General features: G+C 48.1%; 1 protein-coding gene across 26 annotated transcripts in view; it reads left to right on the forward strand.

Moving 5' to 3' along the window:
- Positions 1-20,059, forward strand: part of Pcbp3 (poly(rC) binding protein 3) — a 204,758-nt gene that overhangs the window by 155,033 nt on the left and 29,666 nt on the right. For all 26 annotated transcript variants that reach the window (XR_013046907.1, XR_013046908.1, XM_076558567.1 and 23 more), the window contains 4 exons: positions 10,410-10,564; positions 11,703-11,726; positions 12,677-12,709; positions 13,237-13,353. Coding sequence is in view for 24 of the 26 variants with exons in the window: in XM_076558567.1 (XP_076414682.1) it covers positions 10,410-10,564; positions 11,703-11,726; positions 12,677-12,709; positions 13,237-13,353 (329 nt within the window). In the remaining 2 variants the exon portion in view is untranslated. The remainder of the gene's footprint in view (positions 1-10,409; positions 10,565-11,702; positions 11,727-12,676; positions 12,710-13,236; positions 13,354-20,059) is intronic.

Here is a 20,059-nt window from a genome sequence, read left to right on the forward strand (position 1 = left end):
AGACTCACTTGCTGTGGCTGTATTTGCAGAATACTAAAAAGTGAGTCTTCTCAGCTTCTTTTTCTCCACACCACAGCATCACAGTGCTGCTCTGTATAGTTCACTGCAGATTATTAGGTCAGAAAGCTTTGGGTCCGAGTTGCATGGTGAACATTCTCCATGAGCTCCTGTTACTGTCTTCCTGCTCCTGACCCCAGGAGTTTTCAAATTGGAAATGAATTTGTCCAAAGAACTGGCTCTATAGATCAGTGTGAAAGAATCAATGTCCTGAGCTCTGTTATTTGAGTCTCTCAGGGCCTCTTAGGTTTTTAGCACCTCTCCATAATAAGATCTTGTTTTCTCTATAGAAATTTTGCATATCACTTTTTTAGGGTTATCCCCCAACTTTGAATTTTGTTATATTCTTCCAAATGGTATCTTCTTAAAAATTTAATTTTTAACCCCAGCCAGTATAAATACGTTAGCTTAGTTACTCTGACCAAATCCCTTATGACTGTCACCTGTGGGTCATTTTGGGCTTCATATGCCCACCTTATCCTCTGCACCATTGCTCTTCCTTCCCGGTTTCTCACCATGGCCATAGTGGAAAGGAGCATTCACTATATATCCCAAAGTAACCCATCACACGCAAGTTGCCCACTCAGTACTTTCCAAGAGGAAGACATTTAGTCCCTTAGCTAAAACTTCTAATCTAGTTTGGAGATGTCTTAGGATTCCTTGCTCAGAACTACATGTAACCCTAACTGGCCCCAGGCTCTGATTGGCTGGCCTCTCTGCTCTGCAGGCCCTGGTCCATTGCAGTGCTCTCAGAAATCAACTATGTGCTTAGGTCGTTGTTCCAGATTGCAGGACTGCCCTGCATGGTGACCTGCAGGCAAGATCAGAAGACATGGGGTTTTTTGCTGTTGCATGTTGGGTGGTCTCCATGGGCTTCTGCTACTTCTGTCCTGCAGTGCTTGGCCCAGAATGCCCCCTCCTGCTCTCACCTTCATTGTTTCCAGACGTCCTCTAGCGGTGGCCAAACTGGTCCTTTTCCTTTCAAGGGAGTTGTCCTGGATGATCTTCCAGGACCATTCCTGGCTAGGGATATCTCATCCTCTTCTTCATTCTCTCTGGGATCCTGGAGTCACAGGAAATTCTAAGTGTTGGACTTTGACCTTTCTCTTCTAGAGCTTTGGTCTACATGAAGCATATGGGACATAGAGTTGTGAGGCATGACAGGGTCCAGTGTTGACTTTGAACCATGATTAGTCCTAGCCCCAAGTCTGATTTCCCCACCACACCATGCCCTACTTGTAATGATGGTTGTAGCCACTCACCCTTCATGCCTGGTACCTGGTGAGAACTGCAGAAAGATAGGCGACATGGGATGTTCCAGAATCTTTTTGTTGTAGGCCTATGGAAGGTCTTCTGTGGTTGGGTTCCTGCTTTAATAGAGAGTCTATGGGAGGTAGAGCTTGTTGGGAAGCTGCTGCATGAGGTGCAGGGCTTGGCCATGAATGGGAGATACAGTTCTATGTCTGTAATGTCAGAAGATTCAACTTGGCTCTTAGGCCTACCCTGTCTCTACATGAAAAATATTATAGCTATTGAAATTGGTATTTTAAAAATGAGGACATTTGAGAGATAGGTGTGTGTGCTGACATGGGTACACATCAAGGCCCTTTTTACTTCAGTCAGACTCAGAACTGTCAGAAGCACTCAGTGAAACCTGGCCCATTGTTAGAAAGAGAAGAGTGCCACAGCTTCCAGACCAGGCCCGTGTGTAACGTCCAGAGCAAGACAGAAGGGCTGAGCTCACTGGTCCTAGCCTTGTCACTTTGTCCTGACACTTGAGTGACAGCTGAGCAGGCTGTTTAGAAAGCTTTCTGAAATCGGGCTTGTGTACATCCCAGTCCTCTTTCTAACGCTAACTATGACTGGCAAGAGCATTCCACTGCGGAAATCTCCCTTAGCCTGCATGGCCTCGAGGACCTCTGTACATGGTGAGTCTCTCAGGAGAAGGAAGCAGCTAATCGGCTCTGTCGGTTTTTGCCGCCATTGCCTCATGCAGCCTGATGTGGGCAGTGAGCTGTTAAACACAATAAATCAAGTCTGGTTGCTTTTCCTCATCCCACATCCGTTCGAGACAGCTGAGGCCCTGGGTGCAGCCCTGGACAGAGCACAGCTAATGAGAGCAGGCCAGAGCCACTGGCCTTGACAGGCACTCACTGTGGTTGCATGGTCACTCATGTGTTGCTGGAAGTGCTCTGGCATCGTTCTCTCAGTGAGAGCTGTTAAAATGAGAGACTCAGGCAAGTTGCACCCACGGTGGAAGTGATTGCTGGTGCAAGATCCAAGATGCCTGTTATCTATTTTTGCTTTTCCCCTGAAGTCTACTTCCTGAGGAAATCTTTCCATCGGGACATTTAAAACATAAGGCCTCTCTCTTCCAATCCGAACCCCAGGTTTCTAGCTTTCATTTTTGAGCTACATGGAAATAGTGCACGATGGGCCCCCTGGTGGTCAAGAGCCTGGCCTGGAATCTGCCTGCTGCCTCTCGTCCTAGCACCTCCTTACTAATGTAAAGCAGATGCATGCTGTGAGCTAGGACAGGAAGTGTAGACACACAGACTCACGTGCGCCAGGCACACTTGGCTGCAGCTACTGAACGGCACAGCAGCTCTGACTACAGTAATATTTACTTTACTAGCATTTGCTGGTTTGAATGCTGTTTAAAAGAATGATTAGCCAATTTGGTTTTTCAGAATTTCACTGTAGTGTTGCTGGTTATAAACCTATTTTTTGTCATTTTAATCAGTATGAAATTGAAAAGAAGGTTTGGCTCTAGTCAAAATGTAGCACATGCTACTTTTTCCTACCTACTGACCCTACTGTGCCTTCTGGGCAGAATGTGTGGAGCAGCTGCTAAAGATGTCCCTGTGATGTCAGGGACAGCTGACAGACCAGGACTAAAACTAGCACCCAGTCATTGGTTTCCAGCCAGGAGACCGAGGCAGCCCTGCCCAAAGGTACACACTACAAGTTCTGAGATCAGCACTGTACTTGGGGATGTGGAGCATTGAGGGAACCCCTGTAGGGTGCAGTGCAAAGACCCCACTATTTGCTCCTTTCTCTCTTTTTTTTCCCCTTTTCTTCAATTCTCCGTGGGTTGCCCAAGGCAGTGATAGCCAGTAGGTCTAAACACAGAGGAAAGGGAATCCTCTGGAGAGGAAGGACAAGGCCCCGCATGTAAGGACTGCAAGCATCCCTTCTCTGTGTCTCTGCCATCTCATCCTGGCCCTGGAGGCACATGCAGTGGCAGGCAAGATAAGGCTGGCTTTTTCCCAGAAGGTATTGGAATCTCACAGAGCATGAGCATGAGAAATGATCCCTTACTTAATGTTGTATGCAACTCCCAGAGTGAGGCTCAGTGTGTGCAGATCTGACGGCATGCAGCACAGCAAAGCCTTTGACAAAAATAACTATGGGAAATCACCACCCCACAAGGGCTTTGCTGTTGTGCCCATGTGTGCCCAACTTGACAGTACATGTTGGCACAACAGAATGTCACTGCAAAACCTCTTGAAGTTGCACTGACATTGAAACTGTAGTACATAGGAGGCCCTGGGTCTGAACTTCTACCTAAGATTTATGCAACATTTACAGTCCTCTGATAGTGTTCAGAACGTTCACACCTGACATAAAAACCCAAGAATCTCAAACTATAGTGGAAGAAATGATTGGCCAGTACCAGCCAAGGATGGCCCTGTGACGTCACCAAAACCCACCTTTTTGAAACAAGTAGAAAGGGAATACAAGGTGTAAAAAGTGAAGATTTTAGAACTCAAAAATCTAATAAAGTAATGTATTTTGTGGACTCAGTAACAGAACAGAGGGTAACAGGCCAGTCTATGACATGAAGACAAATCTTTGCCAGTAAACCAGACTGATGGCTATAAAACAGATGGGTGAAACTGAGTGGAGTGAGACTCTGGGACAAAGGATAATGCTGTGCATGTGGGTCATTCCCTTAGTACAGTACAAAAGATGCTGCTGTGCATGGGGTCAATCCCTTAGTAGCCTGTCGTCTGTGTAATATACTAATATTGAAAGGCCTGCAACTTTAAATAATTGAAATCATGAAATTTACTTTCTGAGCAGAGTGGAATGGAATTACAATGTATGTCAGCATCCAAATACTTGAAATATCAAAGCATGTGCCTCTCAATAATGTAATGGGTGAAGAAGTATCAATGGAAATTGGTTGGTTGGACAATAAAAAAATAATGTATTAAAGTTTTTCAGAGTAAATACTAGTAGATTCAGCCTCTAGAAAGACCGAGAAATGCTTCATTGGAAAAAAGGGTCAAACAGTCTTGAGTTTCCACCCATGGAAATTTAAAGAAGAAGAAACCAGAGCAACCACGCAGAAGGAAGGAATTGATGAGACAGAGCCAGAAACGAATGATGTCAGAACAAACCCCAGGCTTTCACGTTGAAGAAAAAGCAGGCATTACATTCAAGAGCTTGAAAGTTTCCCATAGGGTTTTATTTTATGGGTTGGGTTCACGACAGTTTTCCTGGTCCTGTTCACTGGCCTTGGGAAGACCCCTTCCCTTCCTCAGTAAGCTTCCTCTCCTTTCTGAAAATGGATGGATTCACACTTCAGGTTAAGCCTTGAGTTGAGAGAATGGTCACTTGGAGGTGTGGGGCCAGATTCCCAGATGTTCTGCCAAGACTTGCCTGGGCCTCTGGTAGAAGCTGGTCTGGTGTTTCAGGATTCTGATACTACATGCTTTATCCTGCTGTGGTTGAGACTGTCCCAACTCCCACAGTTGGAAGTCTGTGCCTCCTCCATTGTACCCTGACCACAGCAAATCCTCAGTGAGTAGATGAAGCAATGAACAGGTAAATGTCCTGGGGAGCCATGGAGACAGATCTGTGATGATGGGCTCACTCACTACCCCATAGACACCAAAATCCAGTGCCAATTCTCTTTTATACGATGGTACAGTATTACATATAACATATGCATATCCTTTTTTAGATCTTCAGATGACTCACAATGCAGGGAGACAATACAAATGTTATGTAGTTTTATGCCATATCATTTGGAAATAATCTGTATGTGTTCAAGACAGGCAAAACTAACATGGGAGAATGGTGCTCCAACTGTGCCCTAGAGGGACTGAGACTCTGAGCAGCAAAGCCTGACAGGATCTGGACTCAGTATGCTGCTAGGCATGTGGCTAATTGAAGGCTGACCTTGGGGAGTCTTTTGGGAATTTCTAGAATGAGAAGTTTCAAATAGCAGTTGGTTAAATCCAAGAATGTAGCTGGAACCTGTCTGTATATTTATATAGTATGGGGGACTATAGAATCTTGGGTGTGTACGGGTATCGGGGCAGACATCCCTAAGTTCTGATTTCAGAGTGTTCTATAAAGCCACAGAAATTGAGTTGGGTGCAGTATTCATTGTATGGACTGTCTGTTCCTTATGTTCTGAGCTCCTTTGTGCCAGGAGTACGATTTAGTGTCACTGAAGACGACTGCTGTGGTCTGGATGTGGTTTGAGGAATTCTCCTATAGGCCCATATGTTGGAAATGTGGTCCTCAGTGTCTGGGCCAGGCCACAACAGGTCAAGTTTGGCCTTTGGTAGTTGTTCTTAGACTTTGTCATTTAAAAACTTTGTATGGGTACGCCGGGCGGTGGTGGCGCACGCCTTTAATCCCAGCACTCGGGAGGCAGAGCCAGGCGGATCGCTGTGAGTTCGAGGCCAGCCTGGGCTACCAAGTGAGCTCCAGGAAAGGCGCAAAACTACACAGAGAAACCCTGTCTCGAAAAACCAAAAAAAAAAAAAAAACTTTGTATGGGCACTGAAACTGGAATGTGTCAAATGCCTTTCTTCTTACATTGATGTAACTATGTATTTCTTCTGTTAATTTGGTGGATTGCACTGGTAGATTTCCAAATCCTAGTGTTACTATGCATAATTATTTTCATATGTTGCAAAGTTCTATTAATCAGTGTCCTCTGGTATAAAATGACTCAGTCAAGCAAGTTAATATAGCCACTGCCTCATATACTTACCAATTTTGTGATGAGATTGTTCACTACAAGTCAATGGTTTTTAAGAATATGAAATTGTGAATTCTAATGATGCTATAAGACACATTATTAGCAGGCATTCCTCCTGTCTAGCGAAATTTTATACCCCTTTAACCAGAATCCCCACCCCCGCACACACACACAAACTTCACCCTTCCATTCTCTGCCTCTTTGTGTTCAACTTTTTAAGATCTCACATTTGAGTGAGTTTGTGCAGTATTTATCCTTCGGTGCCTGCTTTGTTTCACTTTACACAGTGTCTTGCAGGGTCATCCCTATTGGACCGAATGACATGGGTTTTTTTTTTTATGGCAGATTAGTATTCCATTGTGCATACATACAATACTTTTCTAATTAATCCCTGGGTTACTGGACACTTGATTTCACGGCCTGTGAATGGCGCTGCAGTGAATATGGGGGTGCAGATGTCATTTTCTTTAGATCTATGCCCAAGAGTTGAATTGCCAGGTCCTATAGTGGTTCTGTTTTTGATTTTTGCAAGAATTTCCATACTGTTTTTCAGAATAGTAGAATATTTACAGTTTTGCCAGTTGTGTCCAGAATTCATGTTTTTTGATATTAGCCCACATCAAAGGTTTGGTTTATAGATATTTTCTCCTGTCTGCTAATTATTTCCTTTGTTGAGTAGACTCTTTTTAGTTTGATTTAGTCCTGTTATATTTGCTTTTATTTCCTGGGCTTTGGGGATCATTAAAAAAAAAAAATGCCCAAACCAATGCCACAAAGTTTTTCCTCTAGTGATTTTAGTTTCAGATCTTATATTTAAATCTTCCATCCATTATTTTGTGTGTATATATATACACACACACACACACACACACAATGGTATAAAATAAGAACCCAGCGTTACTCTTCAGCACGCAGATGCTTAGTTTTCCAGACACCTGCTCACCGAGGGAACCATCTTTTCGATGTGGTCAGTTTCCTGTCGCCAGTATAGGACCAGTTCTTTTTAGTCTGCTGTCATTTTTAAGTGATACTGTTTACATTTCATGTAAATACACGCCTTTATGGAGATGTCAGGGCTCAAGTTTGTCATTCCACCTTTAGTTTCTGTTTCTTTTATCTGACTTTTAGGGTTTCCCCTTGCCTTCCTGAGAGTTATTAAGCTTTTTTAAAAATTCCATTTTGATTTGTTAATAATTCATGACATCATTTTATCAGTTTCAAGGGGAGGTAGAAAACTTGCCTTCCTTTACCCTGCACCAATATACTATTCATACCAGACAGTGCAATAATTTTTACTTTAATCATCAGAAATAATTTTAGAAACAAGAGAACAGGAGCCTATAGTATTTACCCTCATTTAGACGTGCTCTTTTCCAAAACCATGATTATCAGCACATATCATAGAGTCCAGTGGCATTCCCTATGGTGAGTCCATAGGGAATGTGTATATGTATGTTCATCGTGTCCATCAGCCCTTCTTTCCACTTAGCACATTTACCTGCTGTGTTGGGTACCCTCTCCCACCACTGTGGCAGCTGCTCCCCAGCTGTGCTCCTGGAGTGGAGCCCCTGGCAGCAGTTTCTTGGTTTTCCCTCATCCTGGGGTTCCATCTTCTCCTTTACTCCTGAATGCCCGCTTTCCTGGCCCCGCGGTTCTTCTCTGGCAGCATTTTCCTCCTCGGCCCTGCCTGGCTCCAGGCCCTGCCTGCCCGGCTGTAGCCCCTGATGGTTGGACCATTGTCTGCTCATCTCTGAGGTCCCATCGTCTTAGACCACTGGCTTTGCTGCATACCCTGCTCCATCATTGGCATTTGACTTCCACTGTGCCCCTTCTTTATATCGTTCATTAATTTAGTAAGAATTGTGTTTCTCTGCTCAGCCAATGTCTTCTCATTGGGCTAAAGAGATGGCTCAGTAGGTAAGAGTGCTGTGCAGACGTGAGGACCTGAGTTTGGATTTCAGCGCCGACATAAGCTGGGTGCGGCCCCATGCTTCCTGCAAACCTAGCCCTGAGGGAGGTGGATCTCGGGGGCTTGCTGGCCACCTGACCAGCTAAAGAACACAAGTTCCAGAGACCCTGCCTCAAAGGAACAAGGCAGAGAGAGAGAACGACACCAGATGGCCTCCATATGCACGCACACACATACACACATACACCACCACCACCACACAAAGAATATTCCTAGTTGTTCTAAGGAGCACTGTGACGATGGCTGACTCATAAATGTCAGCTAATATTAATGTCTCTGTCATCTTGGGATTGGCATCGGCTGATTACCCTTCATCCACTTTGAAATCTCCACAGGTCTTGGCACGACAGGTGATTTCTGTTGAAACCTGAACATTTGGTGTTAAGGGCTAAGGCTCTGGCCCTTGGCCTGCCTTTTCAGCTAGTTTCTCCTGACTGTGCCCTGGTGGGAAGCAAAAGGGTGGAGGTGCAGGTTTTTCCCGGGCTTCTGCAGTCATCCAGGCATGGAGAAACTCCTTACTGTCCTTTGATTATCCCCCTGGCTTTGCAGAACAGCATGGCTCCTTCCTGCTCCCCACAGCCTGCCCCTAACACCATGAGCCAGGCCTTGTTGTCCCAGGGGTTTGAATGCTTCTGTTTAGCCTGATGAGGGCAGGAGGTGCTCACAGCTGGGCCCTGCTTTGAGGAGAGTTTGGCTGGACTAGGAGATGCCGCTTCAGGGTGTAGCCACATTTCCTGCCTCCTGCTGACCCTTTGACCGTGAGAGCAGACCTCTACAGTGCTCTAGCTTGATGCTTGTCCGTCTCCAAGTCTGAGAGACCCTGACAGTCTCACTTGCTCTACAGACAGCTCTTCACTCCCAGAGAGCTTTTGTGCCACCCCCACCCCTGTGTGTGTGTGTGTGTGTGTGTGTGTGTGTGTGTGTGTGTGTGTGTCTATGTCTGTGTCTGTCCTATCCTCTGATGCAGAAAGGCACTGGCCCAAGTGACTGATCACTCCTGACAGCCTGGAGCCGAAAGCACCAGGGGCAGGCACTGACCTACTTTCTCCTTCCTGAGCTGGAAACATTTATGTAACAGACAGCCACAGGGCCCTGCTGTCCCCATGATGAGTAGGAGATGCCCCAGACTAGCCACAGTGTGATCCAGTTTATGGCCCTTGCAAATCAACCTTAGCAGAAACAACACTTTCTGTAAGTGGACTTGGCTCCGCTTATCACAGGGTGTCTGCATAGACATGTGTTATTTAGTGTCACATCTGTCTCCTGAGCCAGATGCTTGTTTCCTTCTGAGGTCTTCTTTGTGAGCTCTAGCTGGGGTCCAGCATTCCTTGGGGCCTATGCACACGTCCTGGTCAGCAGTACTTTTCATCTGCCTGTGCTTTTTGCCCAGAGCAGCAAGCAGCCACACGCAAGACATCTACTTCTAGAGAGCCTAACCTACTGTAGAGCTGAGGCCCTACATTCCTGACCAGCCTTCTCTTCACATGCTCGCCAGCCCCCAGAGCATCTCCTGAGAATGGGCAGCTTGTGCCTCTTGCTTCTAGAAACCTTAGTGGAGCCACTCCTTCCCATCCACTCCCCGGCCTCTGCTGTCATTGTGGATGGCCCTGGTGTATGTGCCAGCCTCACTAGCATTGTGGTATTTCCAGCATGGGGGTGAGCCAGCTTCTTGCTTGCTTGCTCTCTCATAAAGTGCTGGCCCAGAACCTGTGGAGAACTCCGTGGCAAGAGCTACTCACCAGGAAGGCCTGATCCCAGGGCACCCATGTTGGCACACACTCATCTTGTCACTTTCCCACAAACACTCTTGCACCTGTAATCTCTCTTTGCCTGCAGATAATAAGCTAAAGCCTTCATTTATCCCGTGAAGCTAGCTGCTAGAGGTTATCCTCAGGAAGCCTGTGAGCGGCACAGAGCAGCACTGTGCAGAGGGCGCAGGTTGGCTTCAGTGGGAGAACGGCAGCTCGTCAGCAGCCAGACACTGAGGTCACCTTGGGGAAGGGTGCTGATAACTGGGCCTGCAGGGACATGAGTACAGGAGCCTTTCTAGATAGCCGTAGAAAAGAGGGGCTCTCGAGGGGGCGGGGTGGGTCATGGTACCCTAGAGGAGTTGGGACTCACCAGGCTGGGTAGCCCAGCACTGGCTTTCCCTAGAGCGCCTCTGGCTGTCTGGATTCCAAGAGAGGCATCCTTTATGACTGAGGAAACTGAGTCTGGAGGGCTTAAGTGACCTGTACAGGGCCACATGGTTAGGACCCAACTCTGGGCTTCTCCTGTGGTGGTGACAGTGGCACACCCACTCCCCTGGGGGCCAGAACATGGTTCTAGGTCCAAAGAAGAGTAAGTACCCTTGGTCACAGCTGTGCCTTCTTGTTGCAGGTGACGCCATCTGGGCCCCATCCATCCTTCCTCACAGCACCCTCAGCACCTTAAGCCACCACCCTGAGCTACATTTTGGAGGAAAGATGGAATCTAAGGTCTCAGAAGGTGGCCTGAACGTAACCCTGACCATCCGCCTACTGATGCATGGAAAGGTAACGTGCGGCAGAGGACGGCACTGTCCGCCAGGGCTTTGCTCTGTACTCCTTATTCTACACAATCTCGAACCGACAAAGGGGTTGCACGTGCACTCCAAATCATACTTTCCTTAGAGCTGCTCGAGACCGGCTGACCTCACTCACACCTGTGACTCAGTGCCCCAGTGCCTGTGGCCTGTAGGCGGTGCTGGCCGGTATAACCAGTGGTCATGCCTTCCCGCCCAGCCCAGCAAGACAAGGCTGGTGCTGTGCTCTCTACTTCTCCCCCGAGAAATCTAGCTCCCAGCTTCTGTCTAAGATTTTCTGCCCGGGCTGGCCACTAGAACAACAGTTGTAGGACATCCAGCTTCCCAGGAAGCATGTCCTCTTGCACCCAGACATCCCTTTTCTGTGGTGGCGAGTGTTCTTTCCTTCTCGTAGCACATTCCCACATGAGAGTCTCTACTGATTGGCCTCTAGTTCCTATGACAAGGGCTGGAGCTGACCACGCCCTCCACTTGTTTCCTGAACCCACACCACACCTTCCACATGGATTTCGGAGGGCTTGGTTACAGTGAGAAAAGCAGGGCACACTTTGGAAGAGGTTATTTCCCTTGGTGGGAAGGCAGGCTGGCCCGGCCCCAAGTGACCCAGTATGGTAGAGCCTTGCTGGGGTGTCCTGCGGGCTGGGACAGGTGATCATACACCCCGCAGGCATTGAAGCACAGCCGCAGGATGGTGGGGCTGTGCCGGGGGCTTCTCCAATGTCCTAGGTTGTAAAGCAAGCCACAGCAGCTGAGGCCTTATTTCCTTCCTGTCCGTCTGCGGCAGGGTTTCCTTAAGTGCATGGGTGAGTCCCTCATCCCAGGAAGTTTGTTGATGAAGCTCAGCTCTGTCCCTCATCAGCCCTGGTCAGCTAGGCACAGAGGAGCTGGACAGCACAACCTAGACACATCGTCTTGACCAGAGTTTCAGCTCTCCTTTGGGACAGGTGTGCAGCTCAGTGGAGAGTACCTGTCTGGTATACACAAGGTCCTGGTTCCACCCCAACACTGTGAAAACCTTAATTCCCCCTCGTGTCAGATAGACTGTTTCTTGAAGCCTCAGCCCCAGAATGTTCTGTGACATCATCTTTCTTTCTTGATTTCTCCTACAGGAAGTTGGAAGCATCATTGGGAAGGTAATTATTGAGTGAACTCTGCCTTTCTCTATAAGGTGACATAGACAAAGGTAGCAGTAGCCCCTGGAGCTGACTGGCCTCAGCAGGCACACAGCCCCTAGCAGGCACACTATGCTAGAGGAAGTCAGGGTCCCAAGGAGCTCTGCCCTGGCAGCCCTGTCCGCACCCTTCCCTGTTTGAACAACAGTACCGTGACTCTCGTTCTTGGCTCTGGGTGAACCATGCAGGGAACATTCTTCCTGGGTGCTGGCAGGGCCCCAGCTGGTCACTGTGAAGCTTATTCTTAACATCTCTGTGACTGGTACATCTGGGCTTCAGACCCCAGGAAGTGTCACGTGCTTGCACTCGTCAGGACTCCTGTAATCAGAACAACCTTCGGGAGATTAGTAACACCTCTTTATACACTGAAAGCAAAAGGTGTTTCCATGGAGAAAGGACCAATGAGAAGCCTGTGTGAGAGAGCGCGGCTGGGGGGCCAGGCACTGCCCTCCCAGCATGCTGTATTTTGGTCATCTCTGGTAACCCTGCACCTGTATAGTATAGGGGAACTTCTGATTGCTCAGTGTCCCAACTCTTTCTTAATATTTCTTTGGAAAGGGCTTCTCAGGATATCACCACTCATGAAAAGGTGTTTGAACCAGGCTTAACCCCTGCTGGGCATCCCCTGGCCATAGACTCACCCTGATACCATATTTGTGGTGCTGTCATGAAAATATGTCTGAGTCTGATCAAAGCCTGCCCAAAATGGCCAGCTTTACCACTGGGTGACTATACCTCCCTTCCCATACCTTCATTTCTTCATCTGAGTTACCCCAGGATTGTGTGGCCCAGTGGGTAAAGAGACCAGTTAACTCACAGGGGCAGGCAAGGACCGGGAGTAGACTAGAGGCAGGTAGCAGCTCACATGCACCTGGCAGTGACAGACTTCCTTCTCTGTGTCTCCATTCCAGAAAGGAGAAACAGTGAAGAAGATGCGTGAAGAGGTGAGTATACTTTACTCTAGAGTCACCCTAACCCCAGGTTAGGTTGGCCAGGCGGGTGTGGCACTGCCTGTGGCTCTTTTGGACCTGCCCATGTGTCAGGGATGCAAGGCAAAGAGGGGCAATCCTGTCTGACATGCTACATATGCATGCAGTGTTCAGCTGCAGAGGGCGTATGTTCTAGGAATCACTGGGACTCGGTGACTAACTCAAATCCTACTCTGGTAGGGCATGATGGCACCAAGGAGACAGAGACAAAAGGACAGAAGTTTAGTGCCATTCTCCACTGCACAGGGAGTTCAAGGCCAGTGTGGTTACACAAGACCCTGTTTTAAAAAACAACAATAAAACCTTACAAATTCCACTTGGATGGGGATTTCTGGCAAGGACCTCCCTGTGTAGAATGAGATTTTTCAAGCACATCTCAGCACTAGTGTCTGCCTGAGGTCGTCGGCAAGCCTAGAGAAGCCAGGCCTGCCCAGGACCGCTTTTCCCTCCTGCCAGCTGCGTTTCCTCTTCTCCCACCGTAGAGTGGTGCCAGGATCAACATCTCGGAGGGAAACTGCCCGGAGAGAATTGTCACCATCACAGGCCCGACTGATGCCATCTTCAAGGCCTTTGCTATGATAGCATACAAGTTTGAGGAGGTAAGGCACAGGCTGGCACCTGCATGAGGCCGGTTCCAGCTGGCTCCTGCGCCCATCCATCTGTTTGTCTCAGTCGGCTGAGGAATTGGCTTGCTTTGTGACCAGGCTACCTTAGGAATTTTCTACACCTTCAGTACTCCAGGTATTCATCCCTGCTTCTGTCCAGCTGGAGGGTCAGCACCCTTTCTTATTCGTAAGGTTGACCACTTCTACATGTGCCTAGTGGAGAAGGCCACCTCCTTTATGTTTCCCAGGCTTCCCATCAGACACATGGCTGCTCTTATGTCTCAGGCTGTACTTGTACCTTCAGAGTCCCCCTGCTCTGTGTGCCACATGGCCCCGGACAAAGCCCCAACTGGCCGACTCTGGTCTCGGCTACACCCTGCAGCAGCCCTCCTCCCTAGCGAGTTGATAGTGTCTTAGCTGGAGGTAGAAGTATATTTTCATGTTGGGAGATGTACACATATACATGGATATGTGATACTTCTGTGTGCTCTCAGTGAGCTACTCTTCATGTCGTTAATGTCTCCGTTTAATGTTTATGCACATATGATGATCAAACTCACTTTTTTTCTGTCATAAATGAGGGGTAATGGTCAGATTTTGAGGTGGGCTTTGTGGATTTAAGAAAAGACCCCTCTAAATGAGAACAAGCAGACTGCATATACAGAGTTCATTTGTCACTGGGGCAGAGGGAAGATTTTAGGTATGCCCTATGGATGGCTGTGGGTAGGAGAACTAGAGATGACTGACTCCCTGGCAGCCAGGTTTCTTGCAAGAGTCGTGAGAGCAAGAATTTGCTTTCTCTGGTGGTCCCTGACTTAGAATTGGGAGCAAGTCTTAGGGAAACTATGGGTACCCAAGCTTTACCCATCCTGAGTTGAAGCCACAGAAGCTGCTATATAGAGGTATGGGCCATTCTCATGGCACCCATGGCCTGGCCATCACTGGTTTGCATGCTGCATTTCTCTTGTGCCCTTGTAAGAAGCTAGCCAACGAGGGAAGGCTTAAGAGCAGATGTTCATTATGCAGGGCTCAGCTGTCTTGGTGGCCACCAGTGTTGCAAGATCACCTTGATCTTTTTGTTCTGTGTCATGTACTGAGTGCGTGATTGCATAGGACATGTAGAGTACTATTAGAAAGCACATGGCTACCGTGACAGAAGCAGAAGCTGTTTACAGTTCCTGAGAGGTGCTTTGAATCCAAGAGCTCTGGTGCCCAACCCAGGCCAAGAGAACCACCCAGGGACTGAGCTGATAGGTCCCTCCTTGAGATGTCGCATAGTTGCTCTTCGGTCCCAGCATAGCAGGACATAGTCACAACAGCACAGATGCTCCCATTACCAGCCTGCAAGAAGTCTCGAGTAAGCTGCCATGCTTATGCCAGTGGGTGGGGACAGTCCACCAAACATCTAGGGTTCAGATGCCATTAGTCACCTCTGCCAGAAGCAGTGAGGATTCACGCAATCTTTTCTCCTATACAGCCTGTCATGGGGCGGGGTGGGGGCTCTGCATGGTGGTTCTCTGGGCAGGGGGTTAGTGATTAGCACAAGAAGGCTGAGTGATACGCTGGCCTTGCCCTGAAGTAGCTGGCATGAGGATTGAAGAGTTAAGGGTCCATCGCCAGACAAGTCTCAGGGTCCTTTCCCAAAGTGCCTGAGAATCAGTCTGAGACAAATGGGACCAATGACGTCTGGCAGAGGCACCTGGAAGCCAGAGAAGAGTGGCTGCTTGGGACAGGTCTGGATGCAGCTCCGGGGGCAGCATCATGACTTGGATTTGCAGTCTCTTCTGTTGCTGCATGAAAGGTTTAGAATGACCTGATTGATGAACTGTCATGATTGCTTTCTTAGAAGGAAGGTCAACAAGTCGAGGCATTGATGTCCATGTCACTGTGTGCAAACACCATTGCTGTAGTTCCCTATGTCTCACTGCATGAAACCAAATTCACCAGTTTTATTCCATGCTCTTGGAATCGTGGTAGTCTGGGAGGTCAAGGGTTATGGCTACTGTTTAGGATCATCTAAGAATGGTATTGGGTAAGTATTTTCTATCCTGTTTTCATAAAATAAGAGAAGAGATGAGGGAGGAAGGCATATTATGAGTGGATGACAACGGGGCCCGTTTGAAAATGAGAGGAGGCATGATACACTGGTCAGCTTTCTGTCAGTGTGATAGACCCGAGTTATCCATTAGAAAGCAAAATGGCTTATTTCAGCTCACAGTTCCAGGGTTTGTAGCCTATGGTGAGGCAGGTCCGCTGCTTTTAGGCTTCTGTTGGAAGTGGGCCATATATTATAGTAGGAGCACACTACATAGAAAAACCATCCACCTCGTGGCCAGGATCCCACAGTGCCCTGTGATAGCATACTTCTGATGAGCTAAAATCTTCACAAGGCCCATCTTAGGTTTGTACCGCCTCTCAGTAGTGTCAACTGAGGACTAGGCCCTTAACACATGGCCATTTGGAGGAGATCAATGAAGGCTGAGATCCGTCTTACAATACAAAATGCATTCAGTCTAACTCCCAAAGCATAACTATTACAACATTCATCAGAAGCCTGAATCTCAGAGGACAAAGGCAAAGTGCTGTGAACCCTTACAGAAATCACAAAACAAGTTGCATACTCAAGATACAATGGTACCGTGTAGACATTCCCATTCTAAACATTCCTGAAGGCAGGAACTGGGAGGAAATCAAAAACAAAACAAAACACCTCATACACATTAAAAACAAAAACCCCCAAAACCTAGCAGGGAAAGCATTAAATCCTGTAGTTATATGTCTGGCATCCAAAGCTTACTCTGTAGTAGGGCATGAGTAACAAAATACTGGAAGTAACAAAATACTAGGACTGGATTTGTTGGTTTTGGTTTTTGCCAAAGTCATTTGGAAAGTGGGAACCTCAACTAAGAAAATGCCTCTCTCAGATTGGTCTGTAGTCAAGTCTGTGGGAGCATTTTCTTGATTTGGTTGATGTGGGAGGGCCAAGCTCATTGTGGGCGGTGCCATCCCCAGGCAGGTGGCCCTGAGTTGTTTAAGAAAGCAGACTTTGGCCTCTGCATCAGCACCTGCCTGGAATTCCTGCCTTGACTTCCCTCGGTGATGGAGTGTGACTTGAGAGTTAGAAGCTGGAGGAAACCCTTTCCTCCCCAAGTTGCTTGGGGTCATGGTGTTTATCACAGCAATAGGAAAGTAACTAAGGCAGACCGTGCCTACTCCATACTGCCTGGGCTTCCAGACTTGCCTTTGAAAGTCTGATGGAAACCCCCATGGCCTAGAGTTCTTTCATGTTTCCTGCCTCCACCACCAGTGACTGCTGCCAGCATGAGCCCCCTTATGTGTAGGCCCCTTATGTTGCCATCCAGTGTACTCAGGGGTCTTTTGCTGTAGCTGGGAAGAGATCACAGGGAGGCGAGATGCTTCAGATGCTCGCCTCCAACAGCTTCAGTGACCTTCATCACTTGGTAGCAGTGACCGGAGGCAGTAGTCAGGTAGAAGCGGAAACAAGCGGCTAACTCTAGTATCACAGTCCTGCTTTGGAACACTTAACCCTACAATTGTTACAGTCCCCATGTCAGCTTCAGGTGTCAGGACCTTTAGCTATTGGCAGCAGTCAGTGTTACAGTTCTCAGCCTGGGGACTGAGGTTCCATGGTCCTGAAGACTTAACAGTTCTCTGGAAGTCTTTTAATAACCGAGACCCGCAGGTTCTCTGCTCTAGCGCCGCCTCTGTCTTCAGCTGCCCCCTCCAGTCTGCTCATTTATGCTTCCTTTCTTCTTCCTTCCATGGTCATTCTCCAACTTCATCTGCTGCTTCAGTCATCAGTAGCTCCTGACAAGCCTTGGGGTACACTGGGTCAGCATTCAGGAGCCAGGATGCAGCTGCAGCCCCTGCCGCTGCTCTGGAACCAGAGTGTTTGGAGGGCTGTTCAGGAACTGGACTCTGGGTGCCTCTGGGATCACTTAATCATGGGCATCCCTCCCTCATAGGGGCGGGATCCTTGGGTAGCAAGGTGCTAGCTACACTGATGCCACCAGACAGATTCAACCCAGTGGGTGCTGCCAAGGAATGAGTCCCAGGCCTCCAAAAGTAGCTGCTGCTTCAACTACCAAGCGGTAGTTTCAGGCATTTAGCACCGAGAAACCAGCACCTAGGGCTCAGGAACCAGGCGCCTGTCACAAATAGGGCTGTTTAGGAGCTTAGCATCAAAGACTGTTGTGTCTATGTGTGGTGTTGGGCAGGGTGTCTGTGGCAGCGCTACGCTCTCAGATTCACATGTCACTCACAGACCTAAAGTTACTGAGTTGCTGAGTGGTACACAGGGTACCGGTGAGATTGGGTTCGTGTGGAGCCCAGGGGATCAAGCCAGTGCTTTTCTAAGCTGCAGGCCAGCGTTTGCTCAGTTGTCAAGCTGTGCCCATTGCCGTCCTCACCACTGTCCCCATGCTCTGCTCTCCGCTGTCGTCTTCTTCGTGTTGGTAGCTTAGCCTGCACTAGTAAAAGTAGGCAAGGGATGACTACTCACGGCAAGTCTTTGCTGGACCTGATGTTCCAACACCAGGGGAGGCAACCCAGGAGACTCTCAGCTGAGTCCCTGAGTAAGCTGGAGCTACCTGTTTAAGAACCTGAAAGGGGGGCTTGGACCAATCACAATCATTTGTTTGGCTAATCACAGCAGTTTGGGACCAATCACAGTTTTTAAGGTTTGTATTTGGAACTAATCACGGCCTTGCCACTAATGATAATAGAAGATTACCTCCCCAGGGAGAGTGCACTCCCTCTGGCCAAGTTACAAGTAGTTTCTCCGGGCTTGTGATTACAAAAGGTCAGCTACAGCTATTCAAACAGCCCTGGCTAGGGCTACTCCTTCAAGAGCCAGGGCAATCGGCTGCAGTTCCTCTCGTTAGCTGTATCAGTGTCCATGTGTGTTCAGATGGCTGATGCAGATACAAGGGTAGCTAGATAGCTGTTTGACCGATAGTCCTTTTTGCTTAAGGCAGCTCAGATAGCAAGAGAAAAAGTTCAATAGCTTCTAATTATGGAACTAAAATTTCATATCCCTACTGATAGACTTTAAAAAGAATGCTTACAATAGACTTGTAGAACTCATTGCTAATACTAGCAGTAATTTAAAAAACAGTTTAGCCGGGCGGTAGTGGTGCACACCTTTAATCCCAGCACTCAGGAGGCAGAGCCAGGTGGATCTCTGTGAGTTCGAGGCCAGCCTGGTCTACAGAATGAGATCCAGGAAAAACAAAAACAAAACAAACCAGTTTAGAAGGTGCTTTAAACCTGTCCAGTGTCCAGGGATGTGGACTCACCTTTTCTTTGTCACTTGGACACAACTTCAGGACTTCTAAGTACTCTCCTGGCTTAGGTAGTCCTGGATGAGCAAGGTACCTCTGGGCCTCTCTTCTTAAAGACTCTGCCCTGGAAAGTGTTTGAGATAAATTGGCACTTCTGCACCTCGGAGCCTGTGATGAAAGTGGCCATGCTAATGATTCTATTTCTTCCAGGCATCTTTGCTGTTGCCCTGACTCGAAGAACTTGGCTTCGATTTAGTGGCGGTTAAATCTCTCTGGCCACTGTGTCACCCTCTGCTGGGCCTGTGAACACGCTCCTTCTCTGGAACGTTGCCACTTTTCACAGTCTCTTGTTGCTTGTTGTTTGGTTTTCCTCTCTTCAGCACTAGGAAGTTGAGCCAGGGTCCTGAGGACGCCTGGCAAGCGCTCTACCGCTGAGTTGCACCTCACCCTGCTCTTCATTTTTACTCCCGATTCTCACTATGAATCTGGCTAAGAGCAGCCAGTGTTACCCATGCTGTCCTGTGACTGCTCTGTCCCCTTAAGTCCATAGCCTTTACTTTAATTCCCAGTAGAGTCTGTTAGTGTGCCCGTCCCGGCCACATTGATGCCACCGGAATCGCGTTCAAGCTCCACCTCCGTCATCCCATGCCATTTCTAGACTGGTTCTCCAGACTCCTGTCCTAAAACAGTTCTGAAGCCTCCATTGCATTATGAAGGCAGTCCGCAATAGCCCCACTCCTCAAAACCAACGTTCACTGGACAGTTTTCCGTTACAGTGATGACTGCCGAAGACAGATCAACTTAAAAAGAAAAGGCTTACAAGGCTCCTAGTTCTAGAGGGTTCATGCACCATTTAGTGTGACCATTGCTTTAGAAGTCAGCTTGTTGGGGTTTCATCATAACATGGCGGGGAACATGTGCTAGAACAAAACCATTTACCCCATAGCCAAGATGCAAATAAAAAGAGAAGGAAGAGACTCAAATCCCACACTTCCCTTCAGGGACACGCCCCCAATAATACTAAGCCACCCACTAAGGCCCGCCTCCTAAAGTTCCATCGCCTCCCATATTAGTTACTTTTCTTGTTGCTGTGGCAAAATACCTGATGAAAGTCAACTAAAGGGAGCAAGGGTGTATTCTGACTTATAGTTCAAGGGCACCGTCCATCATGGCAGGGGAGGCATGGCAGCAGAAGCTTGGGCACCTGGTCACAGTACATCTACAGTCAAAGAAGAGATGGATGCTGCTGTTAGAGTCACCCTGGTGATGCTCACCTTTAGAGGGACCCCGGTGATGCTCACCTTTAGACGGACCCTGGTGATGTTCACATTTAGACGGACCCTGGTGATGCTCACATTTAGAGTGAGTCTTCTCACTTCAGTTAAGCTAACCTAGAC

This window comes from Peromyscus maniculatus, chromosome 21 (genome assembly GCF_049852395.1).
Source record: "Peromyscus maniculatus bairdii isolate BWxNUB_F1_BW_parent chromosome 21, HU_Pman_BW_mat_3.1, whole genome shotgun sequence".
Classification (NCBI taxonomy): Eukaryota; Metazoa; Chordata; class Mammalia; order Rodentia; family Cricetidae; genus Peromyscus; species Peromyscus maniculatus.